The following is a 27,698-nucleotide window of genomic DNA, read 5'->3' as shown; positions in this document are numbered from 1 at the left end:
CTCAGGAAGTGTGCTGACGAGCGTGAGACCTCACCCTCTCCTCTTTCACAGACCGTGCATCAAACCTGGACGTTTCTCAGCGTCCGCTGCTGATAAGATGGCTCCCAAGACGACGATCTCACCCGTCTGGTCACAAGGTCGAGTCTCTGGCAAATGCACACTGTGCACTTCAGTCTTAAATGCCAACATACTCCAATCCCTCCAGATGCACCTCAGCTGTGAGTCCTGACGAGTCGCAGGTGATCAGGGTGAAGTCCTAACAGCCTCAGCAACACAGCCACTCAGTCCCAAATGCATGCCACCTGGGAGGAAACAAAAGGCAAACAAACCAGCAGCCAGGCCCCCCCAGCCATACAACAGTACCCCACCCTCACGGGAAGCCTCCCGGCGACCACACACACCTGGCCCAGGAGAAACACCCCCCTCCAGGGACCATGGCTGGAAACCACGTCCGCGCTCGTCCTCCAACAGACTGCCCGAACTGGCTGCATATTTGCCCTTGGTTCTAACAGTCTTAGCACAGGTGTGGCCAGGAGTTCCTACACCTGTGCGGTCAGCCTTTCACCAAAACATGTGTGATTAGTCAAAAACAAAACAACCAAAACATCCCCCCCCCTCCCCAGGGGACCGTCCCATCAAACCCCAGGGAAGGGGAGAAAGGAAAAACAACCCAACAAACAAAAACGCTAAAACACCCCCCCCCCCCAAACGACACGCCGGGACCAACACCCCCCAGAGGGCCACTCGCCAACTCCAGGAGTAATAACCACGGCCGAGGTCCCTCTGGGATCCACCGTCACCCACGGGGACTACCAGCGCCCCCCAGAGGACCACTCGTCAACCCCAGGAGACGCCTCCCCACACGACCAATGGACCCAGCCCCGGCCGCCCACGGCTAGATGGACCCAACGCCCGTTCCCCCCCAGAGGACACCACAGTCAAACCCTGAGGGCGGAAACTGGGGGAGGGAATAAAAAAATAAAAACCCCAAAACCCCCCCCCCCTCCCCTCCCGGGTGCAGAGGCCACCTGGGAAACGCCCAGCACAACCCAACTGCACCCCTCCAGCCATGCCGACACTACGGCACCCCCGGCTGGAGTCAGAGGAGAAGAGAGGGCATAACAAAAAACAAAAAGAAAAAAATAACCCGAATACCACCCCATCACCCCCCCAGGGGACCGCTCCACCTAATCCTGGGGATGTGAAACAAAAAGAAACAAGAAAAAAAAAAAAAAAAAAAAAAAAAAAAAAACAGACCAACACACAGTTCTTTGGGTCCCCGTCTTTCCTTTTCTTTTTCTTTTTTTTGTTTGTGTAGCAAAGGCTGCAGGATCACACCCCCAGACAAACAGTGGACAACAAAAAACAAAAACCCACACAAAAACCCACTCAAAAAAAAAACACCCACACAAAATGAACCAACACAAAACAAATCAGTGAGTTATACCGTCAAGCTCAACCACATGGAACACACCTGTTCCTACTCAAGAGCTTGACGGTACCGTGATTCAGTCACCACAAGGGGGAACCAGAGTGCTAAAAAATGAAAAACCCCCTTTGGTGACAAAAAACAAACGAGCTGCATCCTCGTGCGCAGCTGTGTGCAACAACCAAAATGTGCTCAACTAAATAACGCCGGAGCTGAAACAACAGACGCAGTAGTTACCTTTTATCCGGGGAAACGGGGCTACGACTGTAGCACAGGAAGCCCAGCGACCCGTGCTAACAGAGCTCCGCCGTGCGCGTGAACCCATTACAACCGCACTCTTGCAGCTCCCGTTTAAGCCTCTTATCCGGTCGGAGTGTGACGCGAAGCTGTCGCCAGTCACACTCCACCACGACCCACGGATAAGGCACAAACACAGGACACGGCTGCAAGAGAGCACAAATTAGTATCTAGTAATGGGTTCTCAAACACGCACCGTCCGGGCGGAGAGCCCCGCAACTGATCCGGATAACCACTGAACGTCTGCTGCCGCCTTCCCGGCGCGTAACCGTCTCTGCTACCGCTGGGTCCGTGATGTTTGGCCAGAGACTACTGTTATGTGTCGGACGCAGCTCGGAGAACCGACCAGCGTTTGAAGGACCCAGTATGAAATAAGCAGAGCACGGTACAAAGGCTAACTGAATTTAATACATAACAGTGATCATAATATAACAAAAGGTGCGGTCTGGCGTGGTGCGCTCCCAGCAGCGCTAACGGTCCGGAGCCAGAAGCTGTTTCGGACCCAAGGACCCCGCCGACACCCCCCAGGTGGCCGCAACAACCGAGTCTGTGAAAGAAGGAACCATTATGTGAGTCCACACTCTACACACAGAACACTTAAAGGTGTACAAACAGCAAACACTTCCTGGCTTGATTACTGATCAGCTTCCAACCTGCAGGCATGGAACATCCCGTTCACAAATCACCACAGCAGTGGAAGCTGATACATGACTAACATACAGCTCAATACAATAAGGTGTGAGGGACACCACATTTACTGACTGTATAACTGTTAGTCACAAAATCCAACGTACCTCAGGAAGTGTGCTGACGAGCGTGAGACCTCACCCTCTCCTCTTTCACAGACCGTGCATCAAACCTGGACGTTTCTCAGCGTCCGCTGCTGATGAGATGGCTCCCAAGACGACGATCTCACCCGTCTGGTCACAAGGTCGAGTCTCTGGCAAATGCACACTGTGCACTTCAGTCTTAAATGCCAACATACTCCAATCCCTCCAGATGCACCTCAGCTGTGAGTCCTGACGAGTCGCAGGTGATCAGGGTGAAGTCCTAACAGCCTCAGCAACACAGCCACTCAGTCCCAAATGCATGCCACCTGGGAGGAAACAAAAGGCAAACAAACCAGCAGCCAGGCCCCCCCAGCCATACAACAACAACAGCTTGATATGTGATTTATCTTCACCGTGAGGCTATAAATACCTTTATTTTGTTTGAATTATTACTGTTTCACTGTAAATTCTGCAACTCATGTTTTATGAATGCTGTGTTTTGAAGAAGAAACATGATTTACTTTACATGAGCTCAAACAAAGATACACTATATTTGGAACATGACTTTTCTAATTAAGTCGATCTGAATACTGTACATGCTGCAGGGAATATTTTCTATTGCATTGTAGTTTGCAGTGTGCAAATGCATAGCTGACACTGTGATTGTATTCATGAATTATAAATAAATATATATATATATATATATATATATATATATATATATATATATATATATATATATATATATATATATATATAAGAGAGAATGAGATCTTTTTAAAAATAAGAAAATATGATGATACTATATTTACAAAATGGATAGATGCTAAATTTTACTTCACTGATAATTACATACATTTTGTAGAAAAATCTAAGAATGAAACAGTAAGCTTGTACAACCCCAGTTCCAATGAAGTTGGGATGTTGTGTAAAATGTAAATAAAAACAGAATACAATAATTTGCAAATCCTCTTCAACCTTTATTCAATTGAATACACCACAAAGACAAGATATTTAATGTTCAAACTGAAAGACTTTATTGTTTTTGTGCAAATATTTGCTCATTTTGAAATGGATGCCTGCAACACCTTGCAAAAAAAGCTGGGACAGTGGTATTTTACCACCTTTCCTTCTAACAACACTCAGTAAGAATTTGGGAACTGAGGACACTAATTGTTGAAGCTTGTAAGTGGAATTCTTTCTCATTCTTGCTTGATGTATGACTTCAGTTGTTCAACAGTCAAGGGTCTCTGTTGTCATATTTTGCGCTTCATAATGCGCCACACATTTTCAATGGGCGACAGATCTGGACTGCAGGCAGGCCAGTCTAGTACCCGCACTCTTTTACTATGAAGCCACGCTGTTGTAACATATGCAGAATGTGGCTTGGCATTGTCTTGCTGAAATAAGCAGGGACATCCCTGAAAAAGATGTTGCTTGGATGGCAGCATGTGTTGCTCTAAAACATGGATGTACCTTTCAGCATTGATGGTGCCATCACAGATGTGTAAGTTGCCCATGCCATGGGCACTTACACTTCCCCATACCATCACAGATGCTGGCTTTTGAACTTTGCGCTGGTAACAATCTGTATGATCTTTTTCCTCTTTTGTCCGGAGGACACAACGTCCATGATTTCCCAAAACAATTTGAAACGTGGACTAATCAGACCATAGCACACTTTTCGATTTTGCCTCTGTCCATTTCAAATGAGCTCGGGCCCAGAGAAGGCGGCGGTGTTTCTGGATGTTGTTGATGTATGGCTTTTGCTTTGCATGGTAGAGTTTTAACTTGCACTTGTAGATGTAGTGACGAACTGTGTTAACTGACAATGGTTTTCTGAAGTGTTCCTAAGCCCACACGGTAAGATCCTTTACACAATGATGTTGGTTTTTAATGCAGTGCAGCCTGAGGGATCGAAGGTCACGGCCATTCAGTGTTGGTTTTTGGCCTTGCCGCTTATGTGTAGAAAGTTCTCCAGATTCTCTGAATCTTCTGATTATATTATGGACTGTAGATGATGGAATCCATAAATTCCTTGCAAATGAACATTGAGAAACATTGTTCTTAAACTGTTGGACTATTTTTTTTCACACAGTTGTTCACAAAGTGGTGATCCTCACCCCATCTTTGCTTGTGAACGGCTGAGCCTTTTGGGGATGCTCCTTTTATACCCAATCATGACACTCACCTGGTTCCAATTAGGTGTTCTTTGAGCATTCATCAACTTTCCCAGTCTTTTGTTGCCCCATCCTAACTTTTTTGAAATGTGTTGCAGGCATCCATTTCAAAATTTAGCAAATATTTGCACAAAAACAACAAAGTTTATCAGTTTGAACATTAAATATCTTGTCTTTGTGGTGTATTCAATTGAATATAGGTTGAAGAGGATTTTCAAATCATTGTATTCTGTTTTTATTTACATTTTACACAATGTCCCAACATCATTGGAATTGGGGTTGTAGGTTTGCTGTATTTTTGAGTAAATATTTATTTTATTTCATCAAAAGAAATATATTTCTCTTTCTACAAGGCTTTAATACAATTTGAACTGACTGCAAACGGTCTCATTTGGTTTTATGAGTTCTGATTATATAGTGATCATCACAGTGAGTTTCTGTGTAGTTAATCAAATTACAACCTACACTACTCTGCAATTTGATCATTTTAATTGTCTTACATTAGCAACCCTACATAACTGAATAATTATACTAACACCCCGTATTGTGTTACATTATCTAGCATTTCATTATAGCTCATCAAAAGTAAATGTGAACACTGTAAGCACATGTCATATTTCCGACTCATATATTTTATGCACTGTTGCAAATATTCCTCCTTCTTTTGAAGTGTAATAATGTGATTTATTCAAATTTAGCTGCTTGCAGATCTAGAAAACAACAAGATGTTCTCTGATGATCTGGAATGCCAAAAGCTGCTCATGGAGGCCATGAAATACCATCTGCTTCCAGAGCGACGTCCCATGTTTCAGAGTCCAAGAACCAAGCCTAGAAAGTCAACTGTGGGTGCACTTTATGCCGTAGGTGGGATGGACGCAACAAAAGGTATAGCCCAGTATAAAGTACACAATAATAAGACAGCATTCTTATTCAGAGGTAAAATATATATATATATATATATATATATATATATATATATAATAATAATAATAACTTGCTTTAATTTCAATACTTGTATGTTTTAGGCTCTACCACTTTGGAGAAATATGACCTTCGAACCAACACTTGGGTCCAGGTTGGAGTGATGAATGGGCGCCGGCTGCAGTTTGGTGTGGCAGTGATTGACAACAAGCTGTATGTAGTCGGAGGAAGAGATGGCCTTAAAACATCTAACATGGTGGAATGTTACAATCCAGTCAGCAAAATGTGGTCCACAATGCCCCCAATGTCAACACACAGGCATGGACTTGGTGAGTGCTCCAAGTGTGCAGGACTGCTGCCCTACTTAATTAATTTAAAGAAATTATAAATTTTGAATGTAGAAACAATGAATGAAGAAATAAACTAATTTTAAAATTGCAACATTGGCATTGCAACATGTCATCACTTTTTATGCCTCATTTAAAGTTTGGCCAACAGGGTAACACAATTCACTACACAGTGTGCCGAATCCAGACCGGACCACCTCCAAAATTTAATGGAGTCTTCCATGGCCTAATTTGTATCTGTGGTGCAAATTTGGTGAGAATCTGTGAAGTGGTTTTGATGTAATCCTTCAAAGCCTATATAAAGTGAAATCTTAATCCAGAATCCGGATCACCTCCAAAATTTTGTGGTGTCTTCCATGGCCTAATATGTATCCATGGTGAAAGTTTGGTGAGAATCCGTGAAGACGTTTTGACGTAATCTTTCAAAGACTATATGAAGTGAAACTTGTCACCTCTAAAATTTAATGGTGTCTTCCGTGGCCTAATATGTATCCGTGGTGAAAATTTTGTGAAAATCCGTGAACTAGTTTTGACGTAATCCTTCAAAGACTACATAAAGCGAAACTTGATCCAGAATCCGGATCTGGTCACGTCCAAAATTCAGTGAAGTCTTCCATGGCCTAATATGTATCCATGGTAAAACTTTGATGAGAATCTGGGAAGTAGTATGGACTTAATCCTTCAAAGACTTTATAAAGTGAAACTTGATCCAGAATCTGGATCTGGATCCAGATCAACTCCAAAATTTAATGGAGTCTCCCATGGCCTAATATGTATCTGTGTTGGAAATTTCATCAAAATCTGTGAAGTAGTTTTGACGTAATCCTGCTAACAGTAATCGTTCAAAGCCTATAAAGTGAAACATGATCCAGAAATTTTGGAGGTGATCCGGATCTTATATTTGCAAGAGTTTGTTGCATTTGCTCATGTCTTAGTTTGGAACGTATTGCTACCCCTATCTGCCACGGTACCAAATACCTCAAACCAACAGTTACCTCCAGCATAAGGGCGTATGGAACACTCACTCGATGTTTCAATACACAAAAAATAACAGCACCAACTTTGAGGGTTCGGGGGTTCTCTGAATGTAACCTCACTCATTTACTCATCTTCAACTGCTACTCCAATTAATGGTCATGAAGGTGTGAGGTGGAGTACCCCCTGGACATATAGACAGTGTTGAGGGTGTGTCCGGTCAGTTGTGACTGTGAGTGTCTGGATTTGCCCCATGTCCCATTTTGTGTGTATACTCCCTCTGTCTGTCTCCTGTGTGGGTGCCTGTGATGTTATGTCATGTCTGAGTCCAGTATGGATGTGTGTGTGTGCACCCCTGGTTCATGTCGGAGTCTGGTGTGTGTGTATGCATGTCCGTCTGTTGGCTGTCATCCGTGTGGGTCTCTGTCATGTCTATGCTGTGTGTGTGTGTGGAGTTATATCCACGGTATCTCTCCCCGGTGTGTATGTCTCCCGCTGTCTGTGCGTCCTTTTATTCCTCAGTTCCAAGTTCATCACGTCTTTGTTTTTACTCCTGTTATGTCCTGATGTCTTCCCCGTTCACAGTCTTCCATGTTCTTGTGGTTTTGGCTCATCAGTTCTTTTTTGTAGTTATTCATGTTTACACTCCATTCTATTTTGAGTTCCATATTTATTTCGCAAAATGGTGGCTTTTAATGAGCTAGAGATGATTGTGCATGCATTTGTTTCTTCACGACTTGATTATTGTAACAGTCTCTTTACATGCCTCAGTAAGAAAGAGCTGGCCCGCCTGCAGGTAGTGCAAAATTCTGCTGCACGACTTCTTACCCGCGCCCACAGGAGAATGCATATTACTCCTGTCCTCAAGTCTTTACATTGGCTCCCTGTTTTTTACAGGATAAATTACGAAATCCTCATGCTGACCTTTAGAGCTCTACATGGGCAGGCACCGGAATACATTAAGGACCTGATCCAGCCTTATGTTTCCAGCAGGAGTTTAAGGTCTTCCAATCAGAACCTGCTGATGGTTCCCCGAACTTGTTTTAAAACTCGAGGGGACAGATCTTTTAAAGCTGTGGCACCTCGCCTCTGGAATGAGCTTCCCTGTTCTCTTCGCTCACTGGATTCTGTGGATGTTTTTAGACAGCAACTAAAGACACATTTTTTTAAACTGGCATTTTAGTGTCAATTTATTTTATTGTTCTATATTTGTATGTGTTGTTTTTATTGTCTATTTATATCGTGTGAAGCACTTTGTGACCTTGGTCTGTGAAAAGTGCTATATAAATAAAGCTTACTTACTTACTTACTTACTTATTTTCTACTGCATAATTTTTGTTTTTTCAGTTTGTTATTTGATCGATGTTTGAATTTGGTATCATTTATCGTGTTGTCTTATTGTTCTTCAGTTGTTTTGTTTTTTATCACTTGATGTGTATTTTGGTTGTTTGTCTTTGATCATGTCCACTGATTTTGTTTCCTTGTGCTCTCATGTGCCTTTGTGGTTTCCACTCCTTTTTGATTATTGCACCTGTTGCTAATTAGTTCAGTTTGCTTTTAAGTCACACCTTCATCAGTGTTCATTTGTCGGACGATTTCCTAAGTTATGCACGTATGTTAGTCTTGTCCTCTGTCACCTATTGTAAGCATTTTTGTGTCATTGTTCCACGCTGTGTTTCTGCCATGGTTAGTTTTGTCTGCTCCTTTGTTCCTCCAGTTTATCCTCCGCCCTGTGTTCAGCATTGCACCCAACTTTGTGTCTCCTGGCTGCCTGCTTTTGGGGTTCAGTTTGACTCTGATGAGTCCAAACCATAACAGACAGACAAACACATTCACACAGCATAATTTAAAGTTTCCAATTCATGTACCCTGCATATCTTTGGATGTGGGAGGAAGCCGGAGCACCTGGAGGGAACAGGGAGAACATAAAGGCCACAGTTGGGAATCGATCCTATGACCTACTTGCTGTGAGGCAACAATGCTAACCACAAAGCCACCGTGCAGCCCCTGAATGCAATCTGAATTTTACAAACATGAAGATCTCAAATAATTAATCACAGCATATATGAGTACAATTTGTCAGCTGTTTGAGGGATAGATCTTATCGTGCAGTTAGGCCGCTTGGTTTAATGCAGTGACAAAATTTGCAATGTACATTCTGTGAACTATCCCAATTGCCACTCTGTAAATAAACCTTTGATATTTTTCCATTTCTATATCAAAGCTCAGAAGCTTGCCCTGGCCTTGCTCCTCTGCTCTCATAGCAGAAGTGTTTAGATTCATACTTGAAAAAGTTCTGGGGCCAGATGGGGGGTAGATCTTGTCAAAGCTTTCAGCTCACTCGCCACGTGTGGTCAGGGTGTCGGTAAACTCGCCCTGTACAGATTACCTGCGTTGTCTTTGATCTGTCTTGCAGAAAATATCTCATGCTGCTTTGCTCATGGCATGTATATTTGCAGCTTGAGTAGATTTGAGCTTTCAGTTTCCCAGCATATCTGTCCAGCTAAAGGCTGCTGCACGCATTATGGAGTAAGACGAGAAAACTATATCTTTTTTATTCCCAAACCGCAATGTGTCATAAAATGCAGCTTCACCATGAGGTTTGTATCTGCCTGAGCTTGTGTCATCCACGTTTCTGTGAGTGTGGTATTCCCTGATGAGCCCTTAAAATAACTGGACTCTCACCAAAGTAGCAAAATAGGGGTTATATAAAAATCTATTATGGCCAAACATCATTTGCGTTGTTGTTGGTGAAAACTGCTTTCCTCAGCCTCTTGGCAATGAGGAATCACAAAATATTTTTATATGCTTCCTGTTTTCTGGAAAAGTTTTACCACTTGCAATCCTCAGTCTCACCAGCTCCAAAATGAAAACGTAGCTCTGCCTCGTTTTGTTTTTATTATTCATTTATTTATTTTTGTTGTTGTTGATTTGCTCATGGCCACATTGGTAGAGTGTCTGCTGTTAACAGAATACTTTGTGACAATTTGAAGGAAAGGTTGACAGGTATTTCTGAAGCCTCAAATAATTTTTTTTAAAGATGCTCAAAGTTACGTGTGCTGTTTTTTTTCTGAAAATCAATCAATCAATCAACATTTATTTATAAAGCGCTTTACAGCACCGACTGGTGTCCAAAGTGCTTAACATTAAAAACACAAATTTACAAAATAAAACACATATAAAATAAAATTTTAAAACAACACATAAAAAAAAAACATAAAAATAACAGAACATGTCACCTCCCCACTAAGTGTTAAAAGCCAGTTTAAATAAATAAGTCTTTAACTTAGATTTAAAAAGTGCTAGGTCAGGAATAGTACGTAACTCAAGAGGTAGCTCATTCCACAGTCTGGGGCCAGCTACCGCGAAAGCATGATCACCCCAGCGTTTATATCTTGACCTTGGAACATCTAAGTAAAGCTGGCCAGACGCCCTTAACGTCCTACTGTAGGTGCGCAAAGTTAAAATTTCAGACAAGTAGGGAGGTGCAAGGCCATAAATAGCTTTAAAAACAAACATTAAAATTTTAAAATCAATTCTAAAACGAACTGGAAGCCAGTGGAGTGAGTATAGGATGGGCGCAATATGCTCACGTCTAGAAGTGTTTGTCAAAAGACGAGCAGCAGCATTCTGCACCAACTGGAGATGCGCAAGAGACGACTGATTAATGCCCGCATAAAGTGCATTACAATAATCAAGTCTGGAGCTGATGAAAGCATGAATGGCCGTCTCAAGATCACGTCTACTGAGAAAGTGCTTTATTTTAGCCAAGAGGCGAAGTTGGAAAAAACTAGCTTTGATAACAGAATTTATCTGTTGATCGAACCTCAAACAGCTGTCAAATATCACTCCCAAATTCTTGACAGCTGGTTTTACATAGTTAGCCAAAACACCAAAATTTGGTGTTACCACATTTGGTATGCCAGTGCGCTCAAACACCATGATCTCAGTTTTACCATCATTCAGGTAAAGGAAGTTTCGGGACAGCCACTGCTTCACATCACGAATACAATTAAATAATGATGACAAAGCATCACTCCCATTAGTCCTCACAGGCAGATAGATTTGCAGATCATCTGCATAACAATGAAAGGACAAATTGTGCTGGGTTATAATTGACCCCAATGGCAGAATGTACAAAGAAAATAGAATCGGCCCAAGGACAGATCCCTGCGGCACTCCACAGCACAGAGGAGCAGTTGATGAGGAAAGGTCCCCAATCATGACAGAAAAGCTCCTTTCAGCCAAATATGATCTAAACCACTCAAGTGCAATACCATGAATGCCAATAAAATGTTCCAACCGGGAAACAAGTACTGTGTGATCCACAGTATCAAAGGCTGCTGTGAGATCCAACAGAACCAGCACAGCAGGATTCCCTGCATCCACCGACAAAGTAATATCATTATGAACTTTTAAAAGTGCTGACTCAGTGCTGTGTCGCGATCTAAACCCAGACTGGAATTTTTCAAGGATGAGATTGTCTTCTAAAAATGATTGTAACTGTAAAAAGACAACCTTTTCTAAAACCTTAGATAGAAATGGCAGATGAGAGACAGGTCTAAAATTGGATAAAACTGATGAGTCCAGGTGAGGTTTTTTAAGAAGAGGTCGAACCACAGCATGACCAACAGAACCACAGCAACCACAGAAAAGGCTGAAAATAAACCACAATAATTGAAGGTTACATTGTTTGTGTGTTGTGCATATACAGTATTGGATATATGTTTACACATATGTTTCCGGATAACTTTCCAGCTCAGCTGGTTTGCACATATTCCATTTTATCCAACAATCTGTGTGGCTAATTCAAGATAAACTGGGAAACTGTTTATTAAACTAGGGAGGGGTGTTATTTCAAAAGATTTGGAAATCTATTAATGTTTGCATGGAATATGGAAATATACATAGAATAAACTATAGCAGGATAAATTTGGGATCATTTGGTTCCAAAAACCCATATGGACGGAACGCCTGAAAAATTCAAGTAACGCGTGTGTCATATATGTGCTGTTGACATAGAAAACCACTCTGTTGCTTATAATTAGTTCATTGTGGCCATGTCATTCTTTACATGTGATGATTATACTCAACTGATGTTCCTAAAATAAAAACTACATAGATTTTGTTTGTTACAGTTGATCGTAACATATGTACTGAAATTAGGTTTTTTGTCAGTTACTCTTAAAAAACACCAGATAGGCTTATTGTTACTATAGAAGTTGAATAAAAACTTTTGGAGCCAAATTTCAAGTCTCTACATGCAGCAGTTCTCAAGATATGACATTTTCGTCGATATTTTTGGCGATTTTTGAACCCACTGGCTCCGTCCATATGGGTTTTTGGAACCAAATGACCCAAAATTTATCCTGCTATGTTTATTCCGTATATATTTCCATATTCCATGCAAACATTTATAGATTTCCAATTTTTTTTAAAATAACACCCCTCCCTAATTAAACGGTGCCTTATTAAATGATAAGTGGACTGCTTTTCTATACCACTTTTAAAGCTTGACTACTGTGTAAAACATAGTACCGATACCATAATCAATGGTAAATTAACCAAATAAATGTGCTGCATGTACTGTAAAATATATGTTAGTATTAATATTGTGTTTATAAAACAATGAGTTAATTCTACACAGATAATACTATTGTTAATCCAGTTATACCACTGGTTTTAATTGTCATATTAATAGACTGCACTAATCATCTAACACAGTGATTTGTGGTTTTCAGGCAAATCTATTTTGTAAACCAAAAATCAGTCAGGCTCCTTCAACTCAAGTTGAATTTCAAAATAGTCAGTAATCTTTAAAGACTGATGCAGAATCCTATAACCATGTGCAGCACTATGCAAAATAATCAGAAATTTGATTACAAACATATATAAAACAAACAAACAAACAAATATTAAAGGCATCAGAGGACTGATGCATACCCTGTATGCTCTACACAACACTACGTAATATATATATATATATATATATATATATATATATATATATATATATATATATATATATATATTTGTATATGAAATGGTGTTTGACTATGTATTACTTCTGTGTGACTTCATAATCAAGTGATCCATACTAATCAATCACAAATATTTTACATGCTTTAGATAATCCATCTAGGATTTTTGGTTGTTGAGACATACAATACAAAATCAAAGGTCTTTTTGGACCATGTTTTCCTTGACCTTTGACCAAACCACTCCAAAATCTAATCATCCATCTAAATATTTATCCTATTCTCATCAGGTTTGAAGGAAATCCATCCAGCCATTTTTGAGTTATCTTTCCACCCAACCCCCCAACACACACATCAGTGAAAACAATACGCTGTTATCGTGGCTTCGCCAACACACAGGACAATAAATAACCAAAATCTGTTATCGATTTTTTGCCTGTAACAATACATTTTTTTGTTTCATTTTTTTGGTGTTCTCGAGCTCATAAAAAATAGGTCATAGTTCATCAGGTTTTTAATAATGATTCTATTGTTGAATGATGATCAGATCAACATGAATAATAAAATGAATATGAAAATAATAATCATCATAAATAAATAAATAGTTTTTTTAATTAACTTCACAACAACTGAGTTGTTTGTTTAATAAAAAAAAAATCTGAATTTTGAATTTTGTTTAAATAGGAATATTTGACTGTTTCAAATGAGGGATTCTGTTGAAATAATCAAAGGAAAAAACAATTATAGCTACATTTTTTAATAATAAAAATCCTGTCTTGTCTAAATGCCTGTCAAAGCGCTGCCATATTTATTTAATTTTGGCTTTTGCTTTGTTGGCTCGGTGAATGTTATATTTGCATGTTTGCCTGTTGCCCATAAGCAGCCCGTCCCTATAGGAACCAGTGATGCAGTACATGGATCTTTTGATGAGCCTTCTTCCATTTGTTTGTGTAGGTATTGCTGTCCTGGAGGGACCTATGTATGCTGTTGGGGGCCATGATGGTTGGAGCTATCTCAACACTGTTGAACGCTGGGACCCACAGGCCAGGCAGTGGAATTATGTAGCCAGTATGTCGACTCCACGTAGCACTATGGGAGTCACGGCACTCAACGGAAAGTAAGCTGCCCGTCACCACTGATGAGTTATTAGTGTTATTGCAGTACCGTCTTGCTTGAGGCAGAGGCATCAGGGAAGCCACACCAGGCACTTAAGTGTCAGACAAGTACAGACACTTCATGACAAAATACGGAATGTCAGTGTTACTTCGTCATTTTTAAAAGGCCCTGCCTGAAAACGTGTACTGTGTATTCTAATCTAAAAAGAACATTTTACAAAATTTAGAGAAAGGGATGAGTGTTTTCTGCAATATTATAATAGAATGATGAATAAAAATCATACACATAGAGGCAAAATCGAACAAAACTGAACTTTTTAAGATTTTTTTTAAATGTTACTGTTACTAAAGTACAAGCGAATAAACCTCATGAAAACATCTGGCTTGGTCTGAGATAGAAGTAAGTCCTATATAGGGTGCATCCAGGATATATTCACAGTGCTTCACTTTTTCCACATCATTTTTCCCCTCAAATGTCTACTCACTACACTCCATAATAGCAACATGAAAAAAAAAAAATTTTTTGTTAATTTTTGCAAATTTATTAAAAATAATAATAAAAAAACTAAGAAATCACATGTACATAAGTATTCACACCCTTTGCTCAATACTTTGTTGATGCACCTTTGGCAGCAATTACAACCTCAAGTCTTGAACATGATGCCACAAGCGTGGTTCACCTGTCTTTGGGCAGTTTTGCTCATTCCGCTTTAAACTTCTCAAGCTCTATCAGGTTGGATGGGGAGCATCGGTGCACAGCCATTCTCAGATCTCTCCAAACATGTTCAATCGGATTCAGATCTGGGCTCTGGCTGGGCCACTCAAGGACATTCACAGAGTTGTTCTGAATCCACTCCTTTGATATCTTGACTGAACTGCCCAAAGACAGGTGCGCCAAGCTTGTAGCATCATATTCAAGAAGACTTGACACTGTAATTTCTGCCAAAGGGGCATCAACAAAGTATTGAGCAAAGGGTTGTGAATACTTAAGTGCATGCGATTTCTTAGATTTCTATTTTTCATAAATTTGCAAACATTTCAAAAAACTTTTTTCATATTGTCATTATGGGGTGTTGGGTGTATAATTTTGAGGGAAAAATTAATTTACTCCATTTTGGAATAAGGCTGTAACATAACAAAATGTGCAGTGCTGTGAATACTTTCCGGATGCACGTTAGACAGACAAGCACACTGACACCTGCACACACACCTACAGTCAATTTAAAATATTTGTTTTTAACTATTTTTAAATTTTTAGGTATATTTATTACTGTTTTTAAGCTATTTAAGAGGTTTTATTAAGTTGGGTATTTTTTAATGTTAATTGATGTTTTAGAGGGATACGTGCAATATGGGACATGTGCAGCATGAGATAAGTGTAATATGGGACAATGACAATGTGGGATCAGTGCAACACGAGTTATGTTTGTCTCCGAGCTTGCCCCCCCCCCCCCCCCGCCCCCCCCAAATCTCCTGATGTTTTTTTTTTATATTTATTGAAGTATGTGTATGGGTGAGTGTGTGTGTGAGGATGGTCATTGTTTTTGAGGATGCACAAGCAAATTTCGTTGTGCTGATTGCTGTGCAATGACAATAAAGGTGATTCTGATTCTGAAGTATCCAGTTCACCTAATATGCATGTGTTTTGGATGTGGAAGGAAGCTGGAGCACTGGCATGGAACCCACGCAGATACAGGGAGAACATGCTGGAAGTGATCTCACAACCTTCTTGTTGTCAGGCATCAGTGCTAACCACTAATCCACCGTGTATATATTTTTATTTAACCTTTATTTAACCAGGTTAGTCCCATTGAGATCAAGACCTCCTTTGCAAGGGAGACCTGTACATTTATAAAGTTTCCAATTCACCAAACCTGCAAGTCTTTACTTGTGGGAGGAAACCGGAGCACCCGGAGGAAACCCACTCAAACACAGGGAGAACATGCAAACTCCATGCAGAAGGTGGGAATCGCCATAGGTGGTAATCGAACCCATGACCTTTTTGCTGTGAGACAACAGTGTTAACCACTAAGCCACTGTGCTGCCTGCTTTTCAATTTTCAACTTTCAAGTGAAAAATGGATTGTCTCACAATGCTGATAGAAAAATGAAACCTATTTGTGCAATAACCGCATTTTCTTCCTTGGCACACACCCCACCACTTCACCAATATCCATGAAAATTATTCCACATGATTTTGAATAACCTTGGTGTCAGTCACACAAAACAAACGCATTTTCTGGATCCAATGTTGGACACTGAACAGCACCAAAATTTAGCATAGGCTTCCATGTCCCAACCCTAAGACTGAGATTTATGAAGGCTGGTTCACAGTTTCATGATAGCGACAATCAAACCAACAGAAACGAGTGAAAATACCCTTCTTGACAGCGGTAATAAGATCCAGCGTATAATTTGCATGTTAACTCCTGTGCAACATTCTGCACTTCCAGTGCACACGTTCCTGAAAAGTCTCCGTACAAGGATTTGACACCTTTCAAGGAGCCAAAAGAAGAACCCATCTGTTTCACATCAGATGCTGCTCTGATTACACTCATCGTTTATCCCGTGTGTAATCTTCAAAATTTTAAAAGCAAAGCATTTTGTACTTCCGTATACTTTATTAAGTGCCTTACAACACATTTTGAAATTAAAGTGCGCCGAGAAGCAGAGGAGCCACCAGACTAATTAAACACGTTTGTGTTCCCAAAGAGAGGCGAGGCTGCTGTTCGTCAGCTCTGAATATTCAGTGTTAATGTCTCTGCTGGAGTTATTTCTGCATCTAGCACAAAAATAGAACAGGCAACCGTTTCCCCAGCCTATACTTTTTTAGCTGGCGGGCCTGTGAGATAGACACACTTTAAACACTCATGTGGTATTTGTTCAAGCGAGAACTCTGGAGGAAAGAGCTGTGCAGAAAAGTTAGACTGTTCGCTCTATAATGTTATAAAAATACATCACATCCTCTCGACTGTTATTATTTTAACAAACATCTGAGAGAGTGGCAGTGCTGTGCGGAGTGCAAATATCAAAATCTTTTTGTGCTCAATTTTCCAGACTGTTTGCAGTGGGAGGTCGAGACGGCAGCTCATGCCTGAGGTCGATGGAGTGCTTCGATCCGCACACCAACAAGTGGAGCATGTGTGCTCCCATGACCAAGAGGCGAGGAGGAGTGGGCGTCGCCACATACAACAACTTTCTGTATGCTGTCGGGGGACACGATGCCCCGGCCTCTAACCACTGTTCCAGACTCTCTGACTGTGTCGAGAGGTCAGTAAATGTTTTGGTGCACTAAGGGCGCGCCTCACACTATTGTCTTTTGTAATAAGAAATGAAGCCGAGCCCTTGTTGTGTTCCCACCCTGTGTTCGTGCATTTTGAGACATGCCTGTGATACCCAGTGGATGAGGTCATAGTTTCCACAGATGGTTTTGGTTAAGGCGTGTAGCACCATCTGGTGGATGTGAAACCTTCATGCATCATCATGTACATCCAGGAGTCACAAACGTCCAACAATGCCTTCCTTTTTTTAAACGTGATTTAAAATATATGTATTTTTCTTGTTAAAAATCGATCAGTACCTCATTAAATTTGACATTAAAAAAACAGCTTTGGGAACTGGTGGATTGAAAATATATTTTCTAAACTATATATTACACACACATGTGACTAAATGGCCATAAATTAGATAAATCATTCACACACGTGTACAATACTGAGTAAAAGAAAAAATATCCTGGAATAATACAATAATGAGAAGTTATTAAATATGCATTATTTTATGAATTACATAAATAAGTAAAATAGGTGAGCATTTTTCATCCTTATAAATATGTAATGTAGGGAGGGAAAATCCAGTACTGTGCAAATGTATTAGGAACAAGAAGACTTGCTAAATATTTAGTATTTATTAGTAAACACAAAAAATAAAATGTGTCATCATTATAAATTTATACTTTGGAAACAATAGTACGGTACTGTGCAATAAATAAATAAAATAAAAAAATAACATAAAATATTGTGGAAAAAAGAGTAAGGAAAAGTGCTAAATATTTAACTTTTAAGGATTTATTTAAGTAAAAAATGTGGCTGCTTTACACTTTTAAAATGTGATTTCTTTTGGATGTTAAAAATAAAGTACTGTGAAAAAGCACGAAGTCTAATTAATGTGTCTAAAATTTGAAAAATACTAATGATCTAATATTCATGAGTAAATATAAATATGAAATATGTGTGAAACATTTTGCATTGACAGAAATACACCAATTATTTATAGCAGTTTATGAGACAAATGGAATCACTTTATCCATTTATCTCTTTGTGCATGAGTCCAGGTAAATATGTCAAGAAACAATGTCAAATTTCTTTCCTATTGCCCATGTGAATCATTATAATTGGGATAATACCTCAGCATGATAATAATATGAAGGTCAAAGGTCAAAGTCAGTGAAAGTCATTGAATAGATTGAAAATCACATTTTCTTTTGCAGTTAAAAAAAAAAAAAAAATTCCCCTCAATGATTTTGAAACAAAGAGAGCCCTGGCCTCTTTGTTGATTTGTACGACATCATGATGATGTCGTACAAATCTACATTTGTTAAAGTATATCACATTACTGTTGTTTGTAGTGACCAACAAGCCTTGTCTGTATGATCAATATGTAAAATCTGTTTACAAACAAGTGTGTACTAAGTTTATTTACTTCATGTGATTGTGCTAGCTCTAAGGGGCTAGTCTTTACTTCTGCGAAGCACCTTGGGGCAATTTAAGTTGTGGCACTGTATAAATAAATTGAACTGAACCGTGATTTGTTGTGACCAACTGAACAATAATTTTCTATTACTGCTACTATGTTTGCCATATGGAACCACGCATTTACGGTGAGATGGCTGTCAATTCTCAAATTCTTGTTTAAAGTGCGATTTGACAGGTGAATGAATGAATGAATGAATGAATGAATGAATTTTATTCAACTCAACAATAACAAAAACTCATAAACAGGGCAATTTAACAGTGAACCTGTGTGACTGAAAGGGTGTGGCCCACCCCCTTCTAACACACACACACACACACACACACACACACACACACACACACACACACACACACACACACACACACACACACACACACACACACACACACACACACACACACATATATATATATGCACCATGCACAAACAGTATGAATTAATCAGTAAAAAAAAAACAATGAAACCTCAAGCAGAAAAACAATAGTGCTCAATCCCCCAAAACAATAACAAAAATCTATAAAACTAGTTCATCAGATTACAACAAGTAATTATATTGTTCTGATAGAGCCTTTTACAGCCAACTAAGGTACCAGATAATTTGATGTTATCAAAACATTTATTCGACAGACTGGCGGCCTGTCCTGGATGTACCCCGCCTCGCGTTCTATAACTACTGGTATAGGCTCCAGCCCACGCGACCCTTAATTGGACTAAGCGGTTGAAGATGAGTGTGTGTGTGTGTGTGTGTGTGTGTGAGTGAGGACATGTATTCCAAATGTTAACACCTTTAACAGAAATGCAATAACTTTTTACAGTAGTTCAAATCTTTGACTTCTCAAATACTAATGGTCCTCTCAAATTGTAACTGAATTAAACAGATCCTGGACATGTTGAGAAAAAAGTTTTTGACTTTATACATGATTTGAAATGCGGTGTAATCAACCATGTCCCAGAATTTTAAAATATGTAAACAGAAAAATAATGGGTTCCTTGGCTCACGGTACGGTTTATTACTAATATGACTTATGGCTTTCTTTTGTAGTAAAATGTAAATGTAACTTGCATTGATTTGTAAATTGATTTGTTTCTTTAATGAAACAGTAGTAACGGTAATAGTAATAATAAGCATCATCATCATCTCACTTTTTGTTTTTGCTGGAATTGAAATTGTTTGGACATGTCAAGTTGACACATAGATAAAGAACACAAAATAAAAGAAGAAAAACATGACGCACACGCACGTGTGTGTTGTAGCTTCTTGCATTAAACCAAATTTACGCTTGGCTAAGGCTAAGCGTAAATTTGGTAAGATTGTAATTCACGTCGGCAGTAATGACACCCAGTTACGCCAATCGGAGGTCACTAAAATTAACACTGAATTGGTGTGTAACTTTGCAAAAACAGTGTCAGACTCTGTAGTTTTCTCTGGGCCCCTCCCCAATCGGACCGGGAGTGACATGTTTAGCCGCATGTTCTCCCTGAATTGCTGGCTGTCTGAGTGGTGTCCAAAAAATGAGGTGGGCTTCATAGATAATTGGCAAAGCTTCTGGGGAAAACCTGGTCTTGTTAGGAGAGACGGCACCCATCCCACTTTGGATGGAGCAGCTCTCATTTCTAGAAATCTGGCCAATTTTCTTAAATCTTCCAAACCGTGACTATCCAGGGTTGGAACCAGGAAGCAGAGTTGTAGTCTTACACACCTCTCTGCAGCTTCTCTCCCCCTGCCATCCCCTCATTACCCCATCCCCGTAGAGACGGTGCCTGCTCCCAGACCACCAATAACCAGCAAAAATCTATTTAAGTATAAAAATTCAAAAAGAAAAAATAATATAGCACCTTCAACTGCACCACAGACTAAAACAGTTAAATGTGGTCTATTAAACATTAGGTCTCTCTCTTCTAAGTCCCTGTTAGTAAATGATATAATAATTGATCAACATATTGATTTATTCTGCCTTACAGAAACCTGGTTACAGCAGGATGAATATGTTAGTTTAAATGAGTCAACACCCCCGAGTCACACTAACTGCCAGAATGCTTGTAGCACGGGCCGAGGCGGAGGATTAGCAGCAATCTTCCATTCCAGCTTATTAATTAATCCAAAACCCAGACAGAGCTTTAATTCATTTGAAAGCTTGACTCTTAGTCTTGTCCATCCAAATTGGAAGTCCCAAAAACCAGTTTTATTTGTTATTATCTATCGTTCACCTGGTCGTTACTGTGAGTTTCTCTGTGAATTTTCAGACCTTTTGTCTGACTTAGTGCTTAGCTCAGATAATTATAGTGGGCGATTTTAACATCCACACAGATGCTGAGAATGACAGCCTCAACACTGCATTTAATCTATTATTAGACTCAACTGGCTTTGCTCAAAATGTAAATGAGTCCACCCACCACATTAATCATATCTTAGATCTTGTTCTGACTTATGGTATGGAAATTGAAGACTTAACAGTATTCCCTGAAAACTCCCTTCTGTCTGATCATTTCTTAATAACATTTACATTTACTCTGATGGAACCCAGCAGTGGGAAATAAGTTTCATTACACTAGTAGTCTTTCAGAAAGCGCTGTAACTAGGTTTAAGGATATGATTCCTTCTTTATGTTCTCTAATGCCATATACCAACACAGTGCAGAGTAGCTACCTAAACTCTGTGAGTGAGATAGAGTATCTCGTCAATAGTTTTACATCCTCATTGAAGACAACTTTGGATGCTGTAGCTCCTCTGAAAAAGAGAGCCTTAAATCAGAAGTGCCTGACTCCGTGGTATAACTCACAAACTCGCAGCTTAAAGCAGATAACCCGTACGTTGGAGAGGAAATGGCGTCTCACTAATTTAGAAGATCTTCACTTAGCCTGGAAAAAGAGCTCTACAAAAAAAGCCCTCCATAAAGCTAGGACATCTTACTACTCATCACTAATTGAAGAAAATAAGAACAACCCCAGGTTTCTTTTCAGCATTGTAGCCAGGCTGACAAAGAGTCAGAGCTCTGTTGAGCCGAGTATTCCTTTAACTTTAACTAGTAATGACTTCATGACTTTCTTTGCTAATAAAATTCTAACTATTAGAGAAAAAATTACTCATACCCATCCCAAAGACATATCGTTATCTTTGGCTGCTTTCAGTGATGCCGGTATTTGGTTAGACTCTTTCTCTCCGATTGTTCTGTCTGAGTTATTTTCATTAGTTACTTCCTCCAAACCATCAACATGTCTATTAGACCCCATTCCTACCAGGCTGCTCAAGAAAGCCCTACCATTAATTAATGCTTCGATCTTAAATATGATCAATCTATCTTTATTAGTTGGCTATGTACCACAGGCTTTTAAGGTGGCAGTAATTAAACCATTACTTAAAAAGCCATCACTTGACCCAGATATCTTAGCTAATTATAGGCCAGTTTCCAACCTTCCTTTTCTCTCAAAAATTCTTGAAAGGGTAGTTGTAAAACAGCTAACTCATCATCTGCAGAGGAATGGTCTATTTGAAGAGTTTCAGTCAGGTTTTAGAATCCATCATAGTACAGAAACAGCATTAGTGAAGGTTACAAATGATCTTCTTATGGCCTCAGACAGTGGACTCATCTCTGTGCTTGTTCTGTTAGACCTCAGTGCTGCTTTTGATACTGTTGACCATAAAATTTTATTACAGAGATTAGAGCATGCCATAGGTATTAAAGGCACTGCGCTGCAGTGGTTTGAATCATATTTATCTAATAGATTACAATTTGTTCATGTAAATGGGGAATCTTCTTCACAGACTAAGGTTAATTATGGAGTTCCACAAGGTTCTGTGCTAGGACCAATTTTATTCACTTTATACATGTTTCCCTTAGGCAGTATTATTAGACAGCATTGCTTAAATTTTCATTGTTACGCAGATGATACCCAGCTTTATCTATCCATGAAGCCAGAGGACACACACCAATTAGCTAAACTGCAGGATTGTCTTACAGACATAAAGACATGGATGACCTCTAATTTCCTGCTTTTAAACTCAGATAAAATTTAACTTATTGTACTTGGCCCCACAAATCTTAGAAACATGGTGTCTAACCAGATCCTTACTCTGGATGGCATTACTCTAACCTCTAGTAATACTGTGAGAAATCTTGGAGTCATTTTTGATCAGGATATGTCATTCAATGCGCATATTAAACAAATATGTAGGACTGCTTTTTTGCATTTGCGCAATATCTCTAAAATTAGAAAGGTCTTGTCTCAGAGTAATGCTGAAAAACTAATTCATGCATTTATTTCCTCTAGGCTGGACTATTGTAATTTATTATTATCAGGTTGTCCTAAAAGTTCCCTGAAAAGCCTTCAGTTAATTCAAAATGCTGCAGCTAGAGTACTGACAGGGACTAGAAGGAGAGAGCATATCTCACCCATATTGGCCTCTCTTCATTGGCTTCCTGTTAATTCTAGAATAGAATTTAAAATTCTTCTTCTTACTTATAAGGTTTTGAATAATCAGTTCCCTTCTTATCTTAGGGACCTCATAGTACCATATCACCCCAATAGGGCGCTTCGCTCTCAGACTGCAGGCTTACTTGTAGTTCCTAGGGTTTGTAAGAGTAGAATGGGAGGCAGAGCCTTCAGCTTTCAGGCTCCTCTCCTGTGGAACCAGCTCCCAATTCAGATCAGGGAGACAGACACCCTCTCTACTTTTAAGATTAGGCTTAAAACTTTCCTTTTTGCTAAAGCTTATAGTTAGGGCTGGATCAGGTGACCCTGAACCATCCCTTAGTTATGCTGCTATAGACTTAGACTGCTGGGGGGTTCCCATGATGCACTGAGTGTTTCTTTCTCTTTTTGCTCTGTATGCACCACTCTGCATTTAATCATTAGTGATTGATCTCTGCTCCCCTCCACAGCATGTCTTTTTCCTGGTTCTCTCCCTCAGCCCCAACCAGTCCCAGCAGAAGACTGCCCCTCCCTGAGCCTGGTTCTGCTGGAGGTTTCTTCCTGTTAAAAGGGAGTTTTTCCTTCCCACTGTCACCAAGTGCTTGCTCACAGGGGGTTGTTTTGACCGTTGGGGTTTTTCCGTAATTATTGTATGGCCTTGCCTTACAATATAAAGCGCCTTGGGGCAGCTGTTTGTTGTGATTTGGCGCTATATAAATAAAATTGATTTGATTTGATTAAACATGAGGCTAAACTCTCATTGTCTTTTTCAGATATGACCCAAAGACGGACACGTGGACCACAGTGTCCCCCCTCAGTGTACCCCGAGATGCGGTGGGCATTTGCCTGCTGGGGGACCGGCTATACGCCGTCGGTGGATATGACGGGCAGTCATACCTGAACACGGTGGAGTCCTATGATGCACAGAACAACGAGTGGACTGAGGTGATTCAAATCAACTTCACTGTTTGTAAAAAAAAAAAAAAAAAAAAAATTCTGATGTCAATTCCTTGTAATATTTAAAGAAGATCATGTTTTTATAGAACTTGAGAGCATAAATCCAGTAATCTCACTGAATCGTATCAATATTTTATACATTCTGGCTCTGTTTCTGCACAATGTTTTTTCTGTTACCCTCTTATCTGTACATAAAATGGATTTCGAAGACAAACAAAGATGAGCGGCTGCATGTTAACCTCAGTGTGTCTCTCCTGTAGGAGGTCCCTCTCAACATCGGCAGAGCGGGTGCTTGCGTGGTTGTGGTGAAATTGCCTTGAGCATTTCATCTCTCGATGACATGGGAAACAAATGAAAGGCAGCGGCAAAGAAAAGTGGACAAACAAAACAGCAGATCAAGGATGCATCCTTAGAGTCACGCATTTTTTTTCATCCTTATACATGTTGTCCAGCTTTTGAGAGAATAACACAGACAGAGTCTTGCCCATGAACCATTGTTTATCATGAGTGGATTCGTCTCCCCACTGGAAACAACTTACTGAGAAACTGAAGCACGCTGCACATTCTTTAAATTCTCAACCCACCAAGACTTTTTTACAGGCTTCGCTCAGATACAGCAAATCACAGCAAAGCTGATTTGATACAGTTGTGTCATAATGTGCTGCATTTTACTCAATTACATTTTCATACTTTGATATCAGTGCTATCACATATAGTATATTTTTGCATTGTGTGTAGCCACTGAAATGAAATTATGTGTCAGCATCTCTCATTCGTCAGTGATCTAAACCATTTTTAGCAAATTGTTTATTGCAGGATCACTGTGAACATCAAATGCAAGATTCTGCAAGATGCAATGCAGGACCGGATGGAAATCTCTCACGTACTGTACAATTACTTTGCTAAATAATGCATTCAGACAACATTTTTTTAGTTCTATTTTTATTGTGCTTGTAGAGGAGGAACACCAAAGTCATTTATTTGCTTGTCTTAGGACTTTTGTTATGCATTAAATAAAAGTTTACAAAATTGTGAATAAGAGAAAATATATCATATTGATATTTCACATTGCTGTACAGATTTTCGTGAACTTTATCGAGTTATATTTACGTAGATAGGATCTTGATTAAATCCATTCAGTCTACAGTATCACCCACACTTAGGTGGCCACACTTTTGCTTGTGTCTCTTTATTGGATTATTTGAAGGATTCCTCAAAATTTAATCGAGCAATTTTCAGAAAGGATGTGGCTATAGGTATGATATCGTATGGCAGATGGCAGTGTCTACAGGTACAAGACAGCTCATAGAATGCAGTTGTACTAACAACAAAATGAACAATGCATCGCTGTGATAGTACTAATACTAATACTCATACTAATACTAAGGACTAACAGGAAGACAGAGGACGGGAAGGAGAGGAACAGTAGTAGCCAGACTCCCCTGAGGGAGTCTTCCCAAGGGATTAATAAAGTTCTAATCTAATCTAATCGATTCTAATACTGATCCAGTAGCACCACACTGTCACTGTGATCTTCTGCACAATATCCCCCAAAACATCAGGAATTTTACAATGTTAGCAATTTACTTTGTCATAAAGTAGGAGTACTGCAATGCATTGTTAGCTCCGACACGCTGAACGGACATCGCACCATAAGATTATGTTTTTGTGGAACCTGTGCTTTTGAATTTTGGCAGAAATTGCATGTGACATGGTGGAAATCCCACGGGATGTTGTGTAACAGCCACACTAAGTAAAAACAAATAACTATACAGATAAAAACAGGATGGTGCCAAAATCCAAACCCTGTAGGCACTGTAGGCACTTAAGGCTCAATGGGAACCCTGAACATGAGATAGCTAATGGAGCTCTAGTGACATAAGAAGTACTCAAAGGAAGATCAGGTGGAGGAGGTGATGACTTATAGCCCAGTGGCTGTGAAGGCGGATAAGGTCCTCGCGTCTTGATCGCCTTGAGATTTCCCAGCCATCGAACCAGGCTAAGGATCTGTTTAGGACCGTTTGTTTATCAGTGTGCAATGACATTCCTACTTTAAGCAAACCCATGTACAGGCGTCTGTACATTTATTTATTTATTTGATCTCCATTAGCTGTAACAAGTACAGCTACTCTTCCTGGAGTCAACCCAACATGGTGCTCACAGAACAGTATTTCTACCAGCCTTCACAACACCACACCACTACACATATATAAATAATAAAAATGGAAATACCCTTCCCCCTCCCCCCCCCCCACCCACACACACTCACACACACTCATCTGCACACACATTGCCAGGACCCAGTTTATAGAGAAACATTTGGCTCAGTATGGTTACTCACAGTTAATTCATTCTTGTCAAACGATTGACTACAAATAACTTCCTAGAATGATCAATAAATCCAAATGTTAAAGTCTAAAAAGTTGTCTTTTGAAAAGGACTTTAAAGTGATGTTTACTGGTTGCATTAAAGGGACATTGATCCTGGATGTAGATTTTCTACGTCCAAGAATTGATCAAGAGACGATCTTCCTCACCACTGAGAGATTTCCACGACAATGCATTGTTCATACATGGTTAATGCTACTGGTTTCTGTACCACTGCGCAGAAATATCTTGTACCTACAGCCACTACTACTTGGTATATGATATGTACCAGTAGTCACGTACTTTCCCAAAGTGTGGTGAAAAGATTGGCTTGAAATAGAAACCAATTACACTTGGAGTTAAGTAGTGTGTTCAAATTAGCACCCTTCTTGTAATACGTACTTCCATATTTTCTCAGCAAGATAGCTAAGCCACTGTTTTATTTATTTTTGCAAAATTATCATAAATCAAATTCTTGCATATTATTAATTTCTTTCAGCACATATTTCCAATGTGGATCACTTTCTGACACACAACCATGTAATTAACAGCAACCAATTCACTTAAACCAGCTTTGTAACGTCTGTGAGAGAATGTCAAGTATCCCTGTTTTCACTGGAACATTTACATTTTAGCTTTGTTGTTACACAATGCTAACTTGCTCACAACCTGTAACTATAATTATTACAACATGTCTTGAGGGGCCAAATGTTGCATTTTGTGTTTTTGTCATAATTTTGTACAGCATGCAAAGCTATAAATAAAAGTACTTCAGTCTTCTTTGCGCGTTCAAATTTATGTTTACAGTCGAATCTGCCCACTGAGGGGCCACAATGTCAGTTTTTCATCTTGTCCTGTTTTAAATAAACTAAACCGTTTCTTTTATTGAGCACACTTTGAAGCTGCTTTGATGTAGGCGCTAATCTCATTTTGTTCACAGTGCAAATTTTAAATCAACGGGTTTGTTGAAATTGCTCCAGACTGAGAACCAACTGCCACGCCGTTCCCTTTTGCTGTGCTTTGTTGTTTTCCTTCCAAATATTTGCAAAGTCTTCCCATCCCACTGTCCTCTGCTTATTTTGATTGCTGCATAGAAAAATCTCACCTTTCATGCCCGCAGGTCCATTTGTATGTCAGAAACCTTCTTTTTTTATTTTTTTTTTATTCCCAGAACATAAAGTCTTGGATGGATTCCTACC

General features: G+C 39.6%; 1 protein-coding gene across 1 annotated transcript in view; it reads left to right on the top strand.

Moving 5' to 3' along the window:
- Positions 1–27,284, top strand: part of klhl4 (kelch-like family member 4) — a 142,525-nt gene extending 115,241 nt beyond the window's left edge. The window contains 6 exon segments of the mRNA XM_034181012.1: positions 5,375–5,561; positions 5,702–5,926; positions 13,852–14,014; positions 17,069–17,281; positions 23,950–24,121; positions 24,394–27,284. Of these exon segments, the coding sequence (XP_034036903.1) occupies positions 5,375–5,561; positions 5,702–5,926; positions 13,852–14,014; positions 17,069–17,281; positions 23,950–24,121; positions 24,394–24,453 (1,020 nt within the window). The 3' untranslated portion in view covers positions 24,454–27,284.
- The last annotated feature ends 414 nt before the right edge of the window (positions 27,285–27,698 follow it).

Source organism: Thalassophryne amazonica, chromosome 11 (genome assembly GCF_902500255.1).
Source record: "Thalassophryne amazonica chromosome 11, fThaAma1.1, whole genome shotgun sequence".
Lineage (NCBI taxonomy): Eukaryota > Metazoa > Chordata > Actinopteri > Batrachoidiformes > Batrachoididae > Thalassophryne > Thalassophryne amazonica.
The sequence above is the reverse complement of the archived record's forward strand: the minus strand, read 5'-3'. Positions and strand labels throughout refer to the sequence as shown.